This window comes from Cryptomeria japonica, chromosome 4 (genome assembly GCF_030272615.1).
Source record: "Cryptomeria japonica chromosome 4, Sugi_1.0, whole genome shotgun sequence".
NCBI classification, from domain to species: Eukaryota; Viridiplantae; Streptophyta; class Pinopsida; order Cupressales; family Cupressaceae; genus Cryptomeria; species Cryptomeria japonica.
The window spans coordinates 307,647,599-307,662,163 of NC_081408.1; the positions used below are offsets into that span (position 1 = coordinate 307,647,599).

At 34.0% G+C, this 14,565-nt stretch overlaps 1 protein-coding gene across 2 annotated transcripts; it reads left to right on the forward strand.

Moving 5' to 3' along the window:
- The first annotated feature begins 4,418 nt into the window (after nt 1–4,418).
- LOC131054341 (disease resistance protein RPS5) lies at nt 4,419–14,255 on the forward strand. Of its 2 annotated transcripts, XM_057988830.2 has the most exons (5): nt 4,440–8,309; nt 10,555–11,063; nt 11,290–11,359; nt 11,463–11,609; nt 13,929–14,255. In XM_057988830.2, exon 1 carries the CDS (start codon nt 4,600–4,602, stop codon nt 5,683–5,685), a length of 1,086 nt encoding a protein of 361 aa, XP_057844813.1. In that variant the 5' UTR covers nt 4,440–4,599; the 3' UTR covers nt 5,686–8,309; nt 10,555–11,063; nt 11,290–11,359; nt 11,463–11,609; nt 13,929–14,255. The 2 variants fall into 2 exon arrangements, with proteins under 2 accessions (XP_057844829.1, XP_057844813.1); XM_057988846.2 differs by lacking the exons at nt 10,555–11,063; nt 11,463–11,609 and having other exon boundaries at nt 4,419–4,843.
- The last annotated feature ends 310 nt before the right edge of the window (nt 14,256–14,565 follow it).

Consider the following 14,565-nt stretch of genomic DNA (forward strand, 5'->3'; position numbering starts at 1 on the left):
AATGCAACACATAATAAATTCCTCCAAAATGCCAACAAGAACATGGGAGCATATTTGTGCTTTTGAAGGAGGTTACTAAGCTCACCACATTGAACCTTGCCATTCTGATGACCGAAACACTAGTAGTACATCCTAAAGAAATTGATCTTACCTAGCGAGAAGCCTTGGAGTGGAAAGAATGGATCTACCGCGATTATATCAATGACATTGATGATTCCCTAAAATGCCATTTGAATGATATGCTGAAAATAGAGAATAATCTATGTGCTCTGGATGTTGATCTTATGGATAGCTTTGAGGAGAATGTACGAGAACTTGGTGAAATGATGGGCCAATTCAAGGAGAATTATCAAAAAAACACCAAGGACCCTCAAAATATTTTTTTGGAATCCTTCAAAGGATTGTGTCACTTGCAGATGCATGCTACTACCTTTGAGACTGAGACGGATGAAATGCACAAAAATATTGCCACTACTGACAGGTTGACTTCAAAATGGAGAACAAGACTGCGCATCACAACAGTACCAGAGGACCCAAACTTGGAGTTGATCATGAATAGGTACCATGAGTATAGACAAAGGCTTAAGGCTCAGAAGGTGACACGTGTTGATCAAGAAGTAGAATTTGTTGGCGATAATGAACCAAAAGCTGAATAGGCAGGGGCAATTTCATAATTTTACTGTTTTAATTGCTTTTCTTGAATATTGGCTTGGAAGCCAAAAAGACTTATTTTAAAATAATGAATGTCTTCAACAAACCATTTCTCTGAAAGTTTTAAATAGTTAGACTTATTTTCATTTTAGGATCTTTTGGGCAAACTTTGTTTTACTCTTAAGAACAAAAACCTCTTTAACTATATTTCTGTTTGTTCTTTTGAATGTAGAAAATTTGCTAGTGGCTTCAGATATTTGTAATCTTTGAATTATGGTGTGTGAATGCTTTCTGTTCTTTTGAATGGTTATCAGTGGATACATATGTATTTGAGATGGTGAATGGTTTTAGTTTTCTATTGCTGCAAAAATAGTGTCTTTGAATGGTATTTTGTAGCGATATTGTTGTTTCAAAATCTTGGAAAATCAAAAAATGTTTGTATTTTATGCATGCCTTTTCAAATCTTTTTGGTTAAAAGCATTTCAGTTAATTTCTATTCATTGAATATCATCCAAAGGTAGCTGCCACCTTGTAAAATAAGCAGAGAATCAGTTAGTTAATAGTTTGTTCAGGCTAGTTCAACTGTGGTTATATTTGTCACCTTTGTGGGTGTAAGAATATAGAGTTAGGTGATAAAATTGTTAACCAACAGGTTGGCCGTATTCTGGGTGGCCTAGTTCTTCTAAAGGGTTCCCCTAGCTTCCTCTGGTGATTTCTCCCATGAGAAAGGATAAAGATGAAGAAGAAGAGGTTGTTGAGGATGGGTGGTCTCTTCCAGACCCCCTTTACCCCACTGATGTATGGGGTAAAAAGGATGACATGGATCCACCTCCTCCTTCTGTTGCTACTACTCTAGTTGCTTACGATTTTTATGTTGTTTCTGGATTTCTGGGTTGTGCCCATGTTTAGAGTAGCTTTTTTTTTGCTATTTTTCAGGCTCTGCCCGAGTGAATTTCGGGGAGTGATTTATTCCTCCCACCTTTTTTTGTGAATAGTGTACTCTTATATATACTTTAATGGAAATGCCTATTAAAAAAAAAAAAAACTCTTATAAATTTCGAATATCATTTAAGATCAAATCTTTTGACTGATTCTCTTCAAATTGGACTATTTTTCTTTTGATTTGATTTGATTTTACAAAACTAGATTGCACAAGTATGCTTATGATTTTGAGAATATGCTTAAAAAAACCATGAATAATGAAATGAAGAAATATATAGAGAAAGAACAATTAATGGAGTGTAATTAACAAAAGGTTGGAGAAAAAATTATATGGTTTGAAACTTTAACCGCAATAAAAAAGAAAATAATTTTGTTGTTTTTTTAAAATAATCAATTACATTTAAGGTAAACCAGAACCAATAGAAGATATAAAATTGTGTTCTCATTGAATATAACCCAATACTATATACGAGATAAATAACTAACGTTGCAATTGACCAAATATTGATATTGTAAAATATTTTTATAACTTTAGACATAGAAAAAAAATCACATCATTGGTTATTTGACTTTAATTTTGAGCTCTATTGATTGTGTTTTTATATTAATTTATGTATTGTTCTATGTGGTCTTTAGGAGACCTTGCCTATAATTGTGATAAGCGTGCATATATCATGAGCCAAAAAAGTAATATGACATTGTTAAAAATAGGTAATGCGATTATAGATTGTAAGCACAATTTCACACAAAAACCATGCTAACTCTTCGTTTCGTCTTGACAATCTCACAAATCTTATCTTCAATAATGTTAATGCAATGTTTGTAATAAATGAAAATAATGTTTGCATTTTTGAGTCTTAAGATACATCAACACATAAACCACTAAATAGCAAGAAAAAGTCTTTTAAGGTATCCACCCATTATTTAAGAGAGTCTTTTTATGTTTGCCAACTATAGCTTGTTTAAAACAAGTGTTTAAATACTTTTTTTTGCACACCTCTCACAAATGATCATCTTTCATCAGATGCAAATACCATAATTCACGAGTCATTAGATAATGCTTAAAGAACCTTTGACACTTAAATTTAATACCTAAAGAACCTTTGACACTTAAATTTAATACCTAAGATGAAAAGCAACAAAACAATTTTTATAGTAGTAAAAAATATAGGAAAAAGCTTTATTCTACTATAAGTGATAACGAGCAAGTTTTTTAAAGCACAAATAATTTAATTTATTTAGTCTCAACTTGTTTCATAAATATATTGGGAAGGCATCTAATGTGATCAAATCTCTAGCTCTTTCTCAAATGGGAGAACTCATTCAAATGGAAACATTTTGAAATGGTTTGATTATTCATAGGATGCAAGTATTGATACTTAAATGATATTTAAAGCACTTTTGATACTTAAATGCAATTCCTTAGATTAAAAAACAACAAACTTTTGATTGTAGAAATAAAATATAAAATGAATATTTCTACATAAGCAATAGTAATGAGATAAATAATTAAACCTCTAGTAAATATAAATGAAGAAAAGATTCAACATATACATTAAGGGTGGTCTTACTCATTTATTTTCAAACATTAAGTATACCATATTATGCATGCAATTAAAAATTATTATGCAATCAAATGATGCAAGTTTTTTTGTCAGCATGAACTTGCTTCTTCCTCCAACGAAATTAAGAAAAGACTATTAGAAATTGTGAGTATCATTGAAGACCAAATCTTTTGGTTCATTTTCTTCATATGAGACTTGTTTTCTTTTGATTTGGTTTGATTTTTTAAAACCAGATTGCATGAGCATGCTTATGATTCTAAGAACATGCTTAAAACAATTTTATATAAATAGATAGCAAAATTTATGAAGTGCAATAAACAAAGGTTGGGCGAAAATGACATAGTTTTGAAACTTAGTTGTAATAAAAATAAAACAAATTTGTTGGTTCTTTAAAATAATGAATTGAAATTTAAAATAAAATAGAACCAAGGTAATACATAAAATTGTCTTCTCATTGAATATAACCCTCAAAAAATATGATTGAAATGGCCAACATTACTATTTATTGAAATACTAATATTAGAAATTAATATCATAATTTGAGATATAACTTTTCTTTTCTCTCATTGGTTGTTTGACTTTAATTTTGAGTTTTATGAATTATGTAGATCTAGTAATTTATGTCAAATCTGTCCCTGCAAATTTGATTTAGATTAGTGAATAAAGAATCAAGATCTAATCTAAAAATGTATAATGCCAAAATAAGAATAGTAAAATACCATCGACCAAATTCATGGTTATGCAATTTATTTTGTTGGAAGATTCTATATCAAACCCATAAAAAATGTTAGTCATTCAATACAAAAACACAAATCAAAGAGATCTTAGGCTGAATCCTTTATGAATGAGAGCTATGATTAATAGTTTTTGTTCTACCACAATCATCTAAGACACGATCTGAACATCATTTCACCATGATCATCCAAGACACAGTCATCCAAGATATAATCTGAACATCATATCTTCTTCTTTGTTACAGATCTTAATTGATAATATAATGAACAGCATTTCTTCTTTGTTACAAACCTAAATTAATAATAATCAAAACCATGAGTACTAGGTATTATGATCAAACCATCGATAATTATACAATTTGCACCATAGAAAAGGAATCTTTGACAAAAAGGTAAAGGGGCGAGCACTCAAGATGCCCGTGACAGAAAAGCACAAAGCATTATGCAATAAAGTAGACATAATAAATGGTGATATCGACATAAAGCATAAAATAACTTTCAAAAAAGCGACCTTCACGTGGGGCGGTGCACCGCATTCTTATCTGGTTGTATTCGCAGACAACAAATTCTACCAGCACTGTTATAAATTCACATCTTTCCCCTGGCAATTTCAAATTCATTGAAGTTTAGCCCTGGTTTTGGGTTTCAAATGATCAAAAGGCGAGCACTAGGCTTCAGTTTTTGAGTTGTTTTTTCAAATTCAAAACATGGCATCTGCTATGGTTGTTCTTGTTGTTTCTAACCATGTTGGGATGATGACACAACAGATACACAAGCAGGCTTCATCTGTGCTAAACCTCAGAAGGCTTTTTGAATGGATGAACAAGACTCTCCGAAAAACAGAGATTCAAAGTGCACACGAGGGGTTCGTGAAAAGCTGGCTGCTGAATGTTGTGGAGATTGCTTTGGATGCAGAGGGCATACTGGACGAATGCGGTATTGAATCTCAAGGTACAGATAATGGAAACCCTCAATCCTGTTGTGTCTTTGCTTTCACTTGTTCTCAATTAATCTATCATTATCAAATGGGACGTTGGATTAAAGTGGGGAAAGATAGAATGAGATCAATTATGGGAGATGCAGGGGAGCTCAAGCTTGTTGGGGGTTTGATTCATTCAGATCAGGGCTTTATGGGTACAGCGCAGTATGTAAAGTGGGGGAGAGCAAGTCTAATGGAGAGTGATTCGAAACCCGTGGCTATTGAGCCCAAGTTTGAAAATGCCCTTAGCCTTCTGGATGGCCACGTGGTTTCAGTCATTGTTTGTGTTGGAATGGGAGGTACGGGGAAAACTTTTCTACTGCAACATGTCTTCAACAGAAGAAAGGACAGGTTTGAGAAAGCAATCGGGCTTTCTGTTTCTCAGACTTACTCTCTTCAAAAGTTGCAAGCTGCTTTCGCCTTGAAAATAGGTTTGAATGAGGTCGTTAAGGGAAGGGTAGATGAGGTGCAGGCAGCAGAGTTGATTCATGACTGCCTAAAAAGCAGAGGGTCTTTGATTGTGTTGGATGATGTGTGGAGGGCAACTAGGGAAGCTAGCTTGGTATTTGCACTCGACCTTCCAGCTCGGAACGACACACAGTGCAAAATTGTGGTGAGTGCACGAAGCAGAGATGTGTGCAGAAGGATGAATGCTTCTGATTATCAAGTGCAACATATGACAGATGAAGAGAGTTGGAAGCTGTTTTGTGCTTTTGCCTTCTCTCACTGCCAGCAAAATCAACCGCCACATCAACTTGAAGGGATTGCTCGTCAAATCGATGGGGAATGTGCGAGATTGCCCATGGAAGATTAAACAGTGGCAGCGTCTCTGGTGGGAAAGAGATTGTCAAGGGAATGAGAATCCAAATTGGGGCAGCTGAGAGCGGCATCTTATATTGAGGATCCAATTATGCAGATTCTCAAGTTGAGTTATGATTCTCTCTCTGCCCATCTTAAACCTTGTTTTGCATTTCCTTCTTTCCCGAGGATGAGGAAATAGATCTCAAATATCCGAGAGTTGCTGAAAAATACATTCCTCAAGCGAGTTTCACGAACTGTGTTTGGTGCAGAAAGCAAGCTAGATAAATTGTTCAAATTGCATGATTTATTGCTTGATTTGGCCATTAGTATATCAAAAAGAGGACCAGCTAGATATTGGATGGAGTTATTGCTTGATTTGGCCATTAGTATATCAAAAAGAGGACCAGCTAGATATTGGATGGAGTTATATATGTCATCTTCACAAGTTCTGGTTGGTACAGAAAGCAAGTGATTTTTGGTCATCTAGATAAAAATTTTATCTTCAAATTGCATGATTTATTGCTTGATTTGGCCATTAGCAAATGTGCATTTAGTGTGGAGGAATCAAATGAGTAGCAGGTTTTGTAGGATTTTGTTGGGTAAGAAAAACATTGTTAATGGCAAGCAACAGGGCATATTCTGCCATGTTTTTGTACTCTATCATCCTCACAAAATAGAGGCATTCAAAATATTCCAGCAATCTTGCTTAGCGAGGTGACAAAACTATGAATTTTGTATTGAGTTCCATTCACATCTAGTCATTGCCCACCTGTGTTGGAAATTTTAAGCTCCTCGGAGTTTTGAATTTAAGGGGGACACAAATTAACCATGTACCAGAAGCTGTAAAAAATAACAAGTCTTCGCTTCCTTGACATTTCTGGGTGCAAGAATCTAGAACGGTTGTCTCAGTGGACGGGTGAACTTAATTGCCCAGAACATCTGAATATATGCAAATTTGAGGACCGATGCCAAGGGAATATCAAAGCTTGTTTCTTTATCAGTACCGAGATTAGATTTCTACTTCAAACTATCTGTTTAAGAGAATGAATTCTTAAATCTGGAACATTTTTAAACTATCTGTTGAAGAGAATGGATTCTTAAATGTAGAACATTTTGTCAATTTGATCAAACTATTTGTTGAAGAGAATGAATTCTTAAATCTGGAACATTTTGTCAATTGGTCGAACTATCAGTTGAAGAGAATGAATTCATAAACTTGGAACATGTTGTCAATCTGATCAAACTATCTGTTGAGGAGAATGAATTCTTAAATCTGAAACATATTTTAAATTGATCAACCTCCATGAAGTGACTATAGATATTAAGGCTGAATTAAAAAGTTGGAGTATGTTTCAATTGATCAACCTCCATGAAGTGAGTCTAGATATCAAGGCCGAATTGAAAAGATGGAATTCTTGCCTCGACAATATCCAATGTGATCGCAGATTATGCTGATGTATGTAATCTTCCGCACCTATTGGAGAAAATGTTAGCTATGAAGAATCTTGAATTCCTTAGGCTGGATTGTTTTGCAGTGCCAAAATGAATCTATGGCTTCTCAAATCTGATGCAATTGCACTTATGCAGCTGCCATTGTGCCAGAATTAGATGATGGAGTGGGCCTCACCTTGAGGTACTGTATGTATATGACTTTCACAATCTGAAGAAAGTTCCACATTGATTGGAGATCCAGAAAGTCTTAAACCCAAATATATTAGAGAAGGGTAGGGAATTCAGGAATACAATGAAAGCCAATAACCCCAATGTCTCCATTCTCCTCTAAGGAAATAGAGCTTGAATAGTTGGTAAGTGAGCTTCTTCTCCTGAGAGCATTCTAATGCAGAATGACTTAAAGTATTTTTATAATCTCCTTCCACAGTCTAGATTATCACCTCATAAATTATTTCATAAACATAAAGAATTTAGCCATTATTTTAAACCTTACAAAATGTAGGCAACAGATTAATCTGGAAGTGTTTGAACAGAGCCAGGAACATGTGTCCATGCAAACAGAGTGCTTGTGAAGAGGTACATATTACTATCCAAATATCAATTAATGAGCAAAGATCTCTTATAGATCCATTTATTTTTGTGAACATATGAATCAAACACCTTAAGCAAACTTCACATAATAGTGAGTTGTACTTTGTTCAATATGAATTTTTAGAAGGGTTGTATGCTTATTTTCTGATTTATAAAATTAAAGGGAAAAAGTGTCGAGGTTAAAAAAATTGTTGCATATGAATTGAAATGTTAATGTGTGTAATTTTTAGGTTTTTATTGTTGAAGTTAAATGTTGCTTTGCAAATTGTGCAAAGGGGTTTGGGCAGGATGCTGTAGATTTTATTACTTCTTATATTTTTGTCATACGTTTTCAAAGACAAGTGTCCTCCATGATTACAGACAAGTGTCCTGCAGAGCAAAGAATGCATACAGATGTTCTTTTCAATGAAACAAATGTGCAGTGTAGTATGAAGTTAAAATGTGAGTTTTGTTTTTCAAATAGAACTTTCAAATGACTGTGACCAAGCTTTGAGAACATTTAAATAGGCTTTATACTTTTAGCGACTGCGGCCAAGTCCTGAGAGTTCTTTAACAAATTAAGAGATAAATATCATCGGTTGGCTTCCGCCCAAGGTGAGTATACATTTCTTTTCAATCTAACTGCGTAATTATTTTTGCGAGAGACTTTTGTTGTTTTTGTTTGCCAAACCCTAGGAGAAGCTTGGTCTTGATCATCGGCCAATGAAATTTTATGACACTGTATAAAACAACCGCAAAGGCAGTACCTTTTGGGACAAAGCCAGCGTTTTTTTTTTTTTTTTGGAAGATTATATATTGTGTTTTGCTTGTGCAAAAATGGGGTTTTCTTGAGCGCAATGAGCATGGGAGGATAGAAATTTGTTTTGAGGCGGATTTTAGCTGGTCGCTGGTTTGTTAGAGTTGGTAAATAGTGCAGTATAATTGCTAAGTATTAGCTTTGTGTTCTCCTCAATCTTCAATCTTTTTATTTCTTTATTATTGTTACAGGACAGAGTTTGCACAGGGGGTTTTTATCCACATTTTTCTGTGTAAATTATTCTCTTGTTGTCTTCATTAGATACCGACTCATTAATTGTAGTTTTTGGTCTTGTCTTATGATGCACATTCACCTTTGCCTGTAATCTCAACATTCAAATAAAATACCAAAACAAATAGACAGACACTCTTTGTTCTTTGTTATAAACACATATAGAGAAGAAAATAAGAATAACTTCATTCCATTCGAATATTTTGACAATCACACATCAATTCTGTGACATTATTATTTCAAATTTTGGCCTTCTGTTGGACCTTCTCTAAACTCTGAAACTTGTCCCTCCTTGCACAGTAGCTGTTCCTTAATCCCATATATTCCTTCTCATGCAATGTCATGAAAGTCACTTAATGTTTTTCAATTCCTCATACAAATTCGTTCAATCTTATTTTAGTAAACCTGTACGCTCCCCCTTATATCTGCAATATTTAATGGACTCTGTTTTACAGTCAATCCATTCCTTCTCTTGTGCGTACCCCTATTGCTGCATTAAGTCTGTTTTTTCCTTTTGGTCTGCTTTTTCAGACCACTCCGCTTCCAAGTTCCAACACGCACAGGAGCTCTCACTTGCGCAGGTCTTCTTTCTACGCATTCCCCTGTTCCTCACATTCTATGCAGTCATATCTCTATTTCTTTTTGTCAACTCATTGCCCCTAGGCCAATACCAATCTCGATGCCCTGACTTGTGGTTGCCACCATTCACTATGCAGCCACCCAAAATACTCTTCTCCCTTTTCTACTATATTTTCTTTCCCTTGTGCCTTTTCAGTTCTCTGCAAATGTAACCTTTTTTGTCTTCCTTATGACTTTTAGCGTCACTGGGAGCTAAGTCGGCTTAAACACGCATGGTATTATTTTGTTTTGGCAGGTCAATATCCAATTGACAAAAGTAAAGCTCTGTTCCAAAACTCCCACTTTTATGCAAGCTGTGAGGATGTTGGGAAAGGTTAGCAAATTTGCATTTGCTTGAAAAGTTCTTGAGACAACATTACTCGGAGACATTTCTGTGAAAGCATTTTAGTCTAGGCAACCATGACCCCAAGAAATTTAAAAGGTTTGGGCGCTGAAGGAGAGATGATAATTGAAAACAAATCAAAACCAAAATAAGAATATTAAGTTTTTAACTGCAGCAATACTTAAATAAAAGTTTATCAAGTTATTAATGTACCACTAAAATTAGAGTTTTATAATCTCCATCATATCCCTCCAAATCTGAATGGCAAAATTCTTCATTTTAATCCCAATTCCAATTTATCTTGCTTCCATAGGTGTTCTGCTGGGTGATAGCTTAATTTCACCAGTAGATTATGTGGTAAGCTTTCACTAAATGCAGCACATCAAATGTACCATGTTTTTTTTTCAGATTATTTTCTACCTTGTGATGATATGACCAGCTGTCTAACTAAAAGTTATGAATTGACAACTTTCATGGGGACCTCTACTTAAAGCTATGTAAAGACTGGATGCTGAAGTCACTGGAGAGACCAAAAGGTTAAGATAATGCATTATTTTCAGTCACAAGCCTCCTCTTTTCTTTAAAAGGAAAACAAATACTATCAGTTCAGCCAAAATACCACTCCTTCCAATTCAAACTATTTTCTAAATGTAATTCTTACACTTGGCCTCCCAAATGGACATGTGTTAATTGTCTCTTTTGTTAGTTTTTTCTTCATACTATGAAAGGTTTAGTTCTTTTCCTTTCAGATCTTCTAATATCTATTCTTAGCATATTGTACATCTTCACTGGTATTGACCTACTCTATTCATATGTGGGCATTAATAGATTTCCTTCTTTCGTTGCCTCAGAATTGCTTTGAAAATGTAGCAACAGCTAGAAATGGAAGATCATTCTAATGCCACATATACATGGGGTGATTTGGAATCTCAAATTCAGGCAGATAGCAATGGAGTAGTATGTTTAAAAATTCAAGTACCATGTCATTCTAATGCCACATATACATGGGGTGATTTGGAATCTCAAATTCAGGCAGATAGCAATGGAGTAGTATGTTTAAAAATTCAAGTACCATGGATACATGGCTAAAATGATCATAAAACCATCAATGATTGGAAATATTTTCTTGTTTCATACATAACTTTTACAATTTCCTACTCGACGATTCCTCCAATGAAATTGTATCCTCAGCAACAGTCTCGCTAGAAAGATTATCTAGTAGGACTTCTCATCACTACATACAATATCTAACCTCCAACAAGAAAAATGGGCAGATTAAACCATCAAGTTATTCAGGATTTTTCAGTGTAATGAACAGACCCATTCGCAAGAAACTCAAGATCGGTCTGTCATATGTAATGTAAGATTACTTTTTCATGTTCCTTTACTTCATCATTTTTCAGCTATATCTACTGACTTCGAAATCCATGAACATCAATTAGTATTTCAATGGACGAGAAAGATTGTTAAAGTACTCAAGCATAGATTTTTTATCTATTTTTAACTTCTTTGAGGCCAATAAAATTTCATTCTTTATAATTAACAGATCTTTTATAAATAACATGTATGCTGAATTTATTTATCAGATGGGATGAATTGCTGGGCGTTGTTTTCGATGCTCTGGCTATTGATTTCATGCAGAGTGCAGTTGATAAGGTAAGAAAGTTTGTCTGGTGCCAATAAGTTTTTAAATTAAAATGTGAGTAAAACTTTGCATTATCAATATGTTTCGCTCAATTTGGCAGCTGTTTATATGCAGATCACTCTGATGTAAACAAATAGCAGATTAAACAAACTATGCTGCCTACTCAAGCTGTCCTAATATGACAAAAACACATATCTGCATAGATATTTCTTAGTCAAGTATTACTAGAATGGTGAAACCTTACGTGATCATGTTTCGTAGGTGAATCGACTGTCCTGCTCTGCATTTCCTAATTCCTATCTCGTTTGCTTTCACATTGACTTGCATTACATTCATTTTCATGATAAAATTAGGACTTCCAAGTGTACATTTGGTTAGTAGTTCCAAGTGTACTTTACCATGCATTCTCGAATTAAAATCATGTCTTCTTATAGAAAGTTTCACAAAAATATCAAAATTTTTCCCACTACTGTCGTGTCCCCTCATTCATAGTAGAAAGAATTGAATTGATATTCTTTTTTTATCATATCATATGTAAAATCATATTATTATAATTAAAAAATGATATCATACTATTAATTTACACTTTATATTGATTAATGTTATTTTAATTAACAATTTACAAAGATATATATATATACACACCATAAACAAGATAGAGTAATTAGTTCGATCTTCCCAAAGTTGGGTGACTATTTGAATCGGTGGGGTGACTGAATGTCACCCACGTCAGACTTGGGAGGGTCCCGCTAGACAAAAGATAGCGCCCCTTCCTATTGGAGCGTTGCCAGGTGAACCATTGTGGCCCTCCACCCCGATTGAAGGCGATGATAACTGTTGTGTATAACATTAATCAAATGGAGCGCATTAATATGATATTAATTTGAGAGACAAATTAGATAAACAATATTAAAACGATAATAGTGTTAGACATGGTGTATAAATATATATCTGCACATTAACTCAGGAGTACATAATACAATTAAATTTAGGCTGCACAAAATATTGTAATGGTGTAACTCCATATGATGTGAATAATATTAGGAATAATAATTTAGTATAATGGAATAATGACAATAAATGGTTAATACAGATACAAAGATACTAACAGAAAATGTTGATGATAACAACATAATACAAGGCTTTAATGTAATATAATGGAATGTGATAATTAAATAAGATATAATGGAATATTACAATGTGATGAATTGAATAAATATAATAAATGATTCATTGTAAATGAGGGACTCTCTTAAGTATGCCACTCCACAAGGCATGCCTAACACCTACCACATGGAGTCAAGAGGAATGAAGCATCTGATCTTGGGCTTAAGAGAGAAGGTGGTTGTGATGAGGGGAAACGGTGATAGAACACCTCACTGGGTACGTTACTCCATGATGGATGCCTAACACCTGCCATATGGAGCCAAGGGGGATATGGTATTTTGCACTTGGGCCTAGGAGGAATGGTTTTTTGGACACCCTATCCAACTAATGGACTAAGGAAATTGATTAGTAATTGACTTACAAATTGATTTTATATAATAATCTGATTTCATCTAGAAAATATAATAATTTGATTATATCCAACAATTATAATTTTAATGGTAATTATGGGTCAGGGGTCTAACTCGATTGGCGAGAGCTTCTAGTGGTGAAGCACGAGGTCACAAGGTCTAGTCTCCCCTAGCCCACGTGGTATTGGAAGACGTGTTGGGCCAGCGTCACGTTAAAAAGTTTACCCAACGCATTGCAGTTTATAGGGGGTGCTATAAAAAACATTCTAACGGTAATTAATATATCATAATTGATATCAATATTATTTCACATATGTTCTCTAATTTTGGGGAAGACAGTATACAAAGGTACGCCTATAAAACTCAATTACCTATTTATAGATTTGGCCAAATTTAGGTTGATTTAAAGTGTAACTAATTAGGGAAAATTACAACTACTCTATTCAACATTGCAGGCGTTATCAAGGTTTTTATAGAAATAAAAGTAGTAGTTTCATAACAAATGGGTAAAATGTATTGTTGGTTATTTAAACGTTGAATAATTTCGTAGTCACTAGTCTGCTTAAAGTCATATTTTTGGATAGATAACTTGTTCATATAGAGTTAGTAACAATAGCAGTCTTTTCTTTGGGTTGTTTGGAATCCCTCTCCTCCATGAGAGAACATATACTACAAAAATAAATATGAGGTAACACTATAGTTTAATCATAAACAAGTGAGACAAATTCCAATGAAGGAATAAGATCATCTGTCATTTTGAAAGAAAAATCAGATCAACATTCTATTATCTCTCTCCCATTTTCTAATGAGCCACGACATTCTTATAGTGTCATTGCTACGGGTTTTGCATATATCCATGGCTTGCTATTGCCGCCTTATGTTTGCTAAGTTACATATTCTCTGTATGATTAGAAGTTTTCTATTGGCTTTCTGTTTCATGTTCTCTAGTTGCTGATTTTTAGTGGCTACCTTGGCACCATTTTTTTGCATTTGATGGGCATATTGTTGAGCACCATGTACAATAACTTGATTGTTGGTTTTCTATGATAATTGATTTATTCAGATTTAAGTGATCTCATTCAGAGGTTACACTTGAGCCTCATTGTGGCAAACAACTGAGGATTCAAGCCTGAGAGATGAGGGATTTGACGTTACTTGCTTAGGCCCTAGTCATGACTTTGTTGCAGAGCTATGTGATCATTCAGTGTTATAGTTGCTGATTTTTAGTGGTTACCTTGGCACAATTTCCTTGCATTTGATGGGCATATTGTTGAGCACCATATATAATAACTTGATTGTTGGTTTTCTGTGATAATGAGTTTGGATTTGTAGTTCGAGAAATATCTATGATTCTTAAACTAGAAGTTTATAATAGACTCTGATTGGGCTACTATGTTGATAGTTGATAGTTGTTTGTATATGATGGTTGCAAATATATCTGCTTTTCTTGGTAATCTAATCATGATTTTTGACAAAACAAATCAATCACTAAGCATTGAAACACACAAGGTGAGAAATTTAATCATATATTACTCGATATTCCAAATGGAGATATTACAATATGCAACATGCAGGTCTAAAGTAGATTAATTCAACTTAACCTCCTTTTAAATTGTTTGTTTTTATTTTAAAAAAATTTGATGTGCATGATGAAGTAAATTGTGTTAATTTTAGTACTTTCAAATTAGATGAAACTCAGA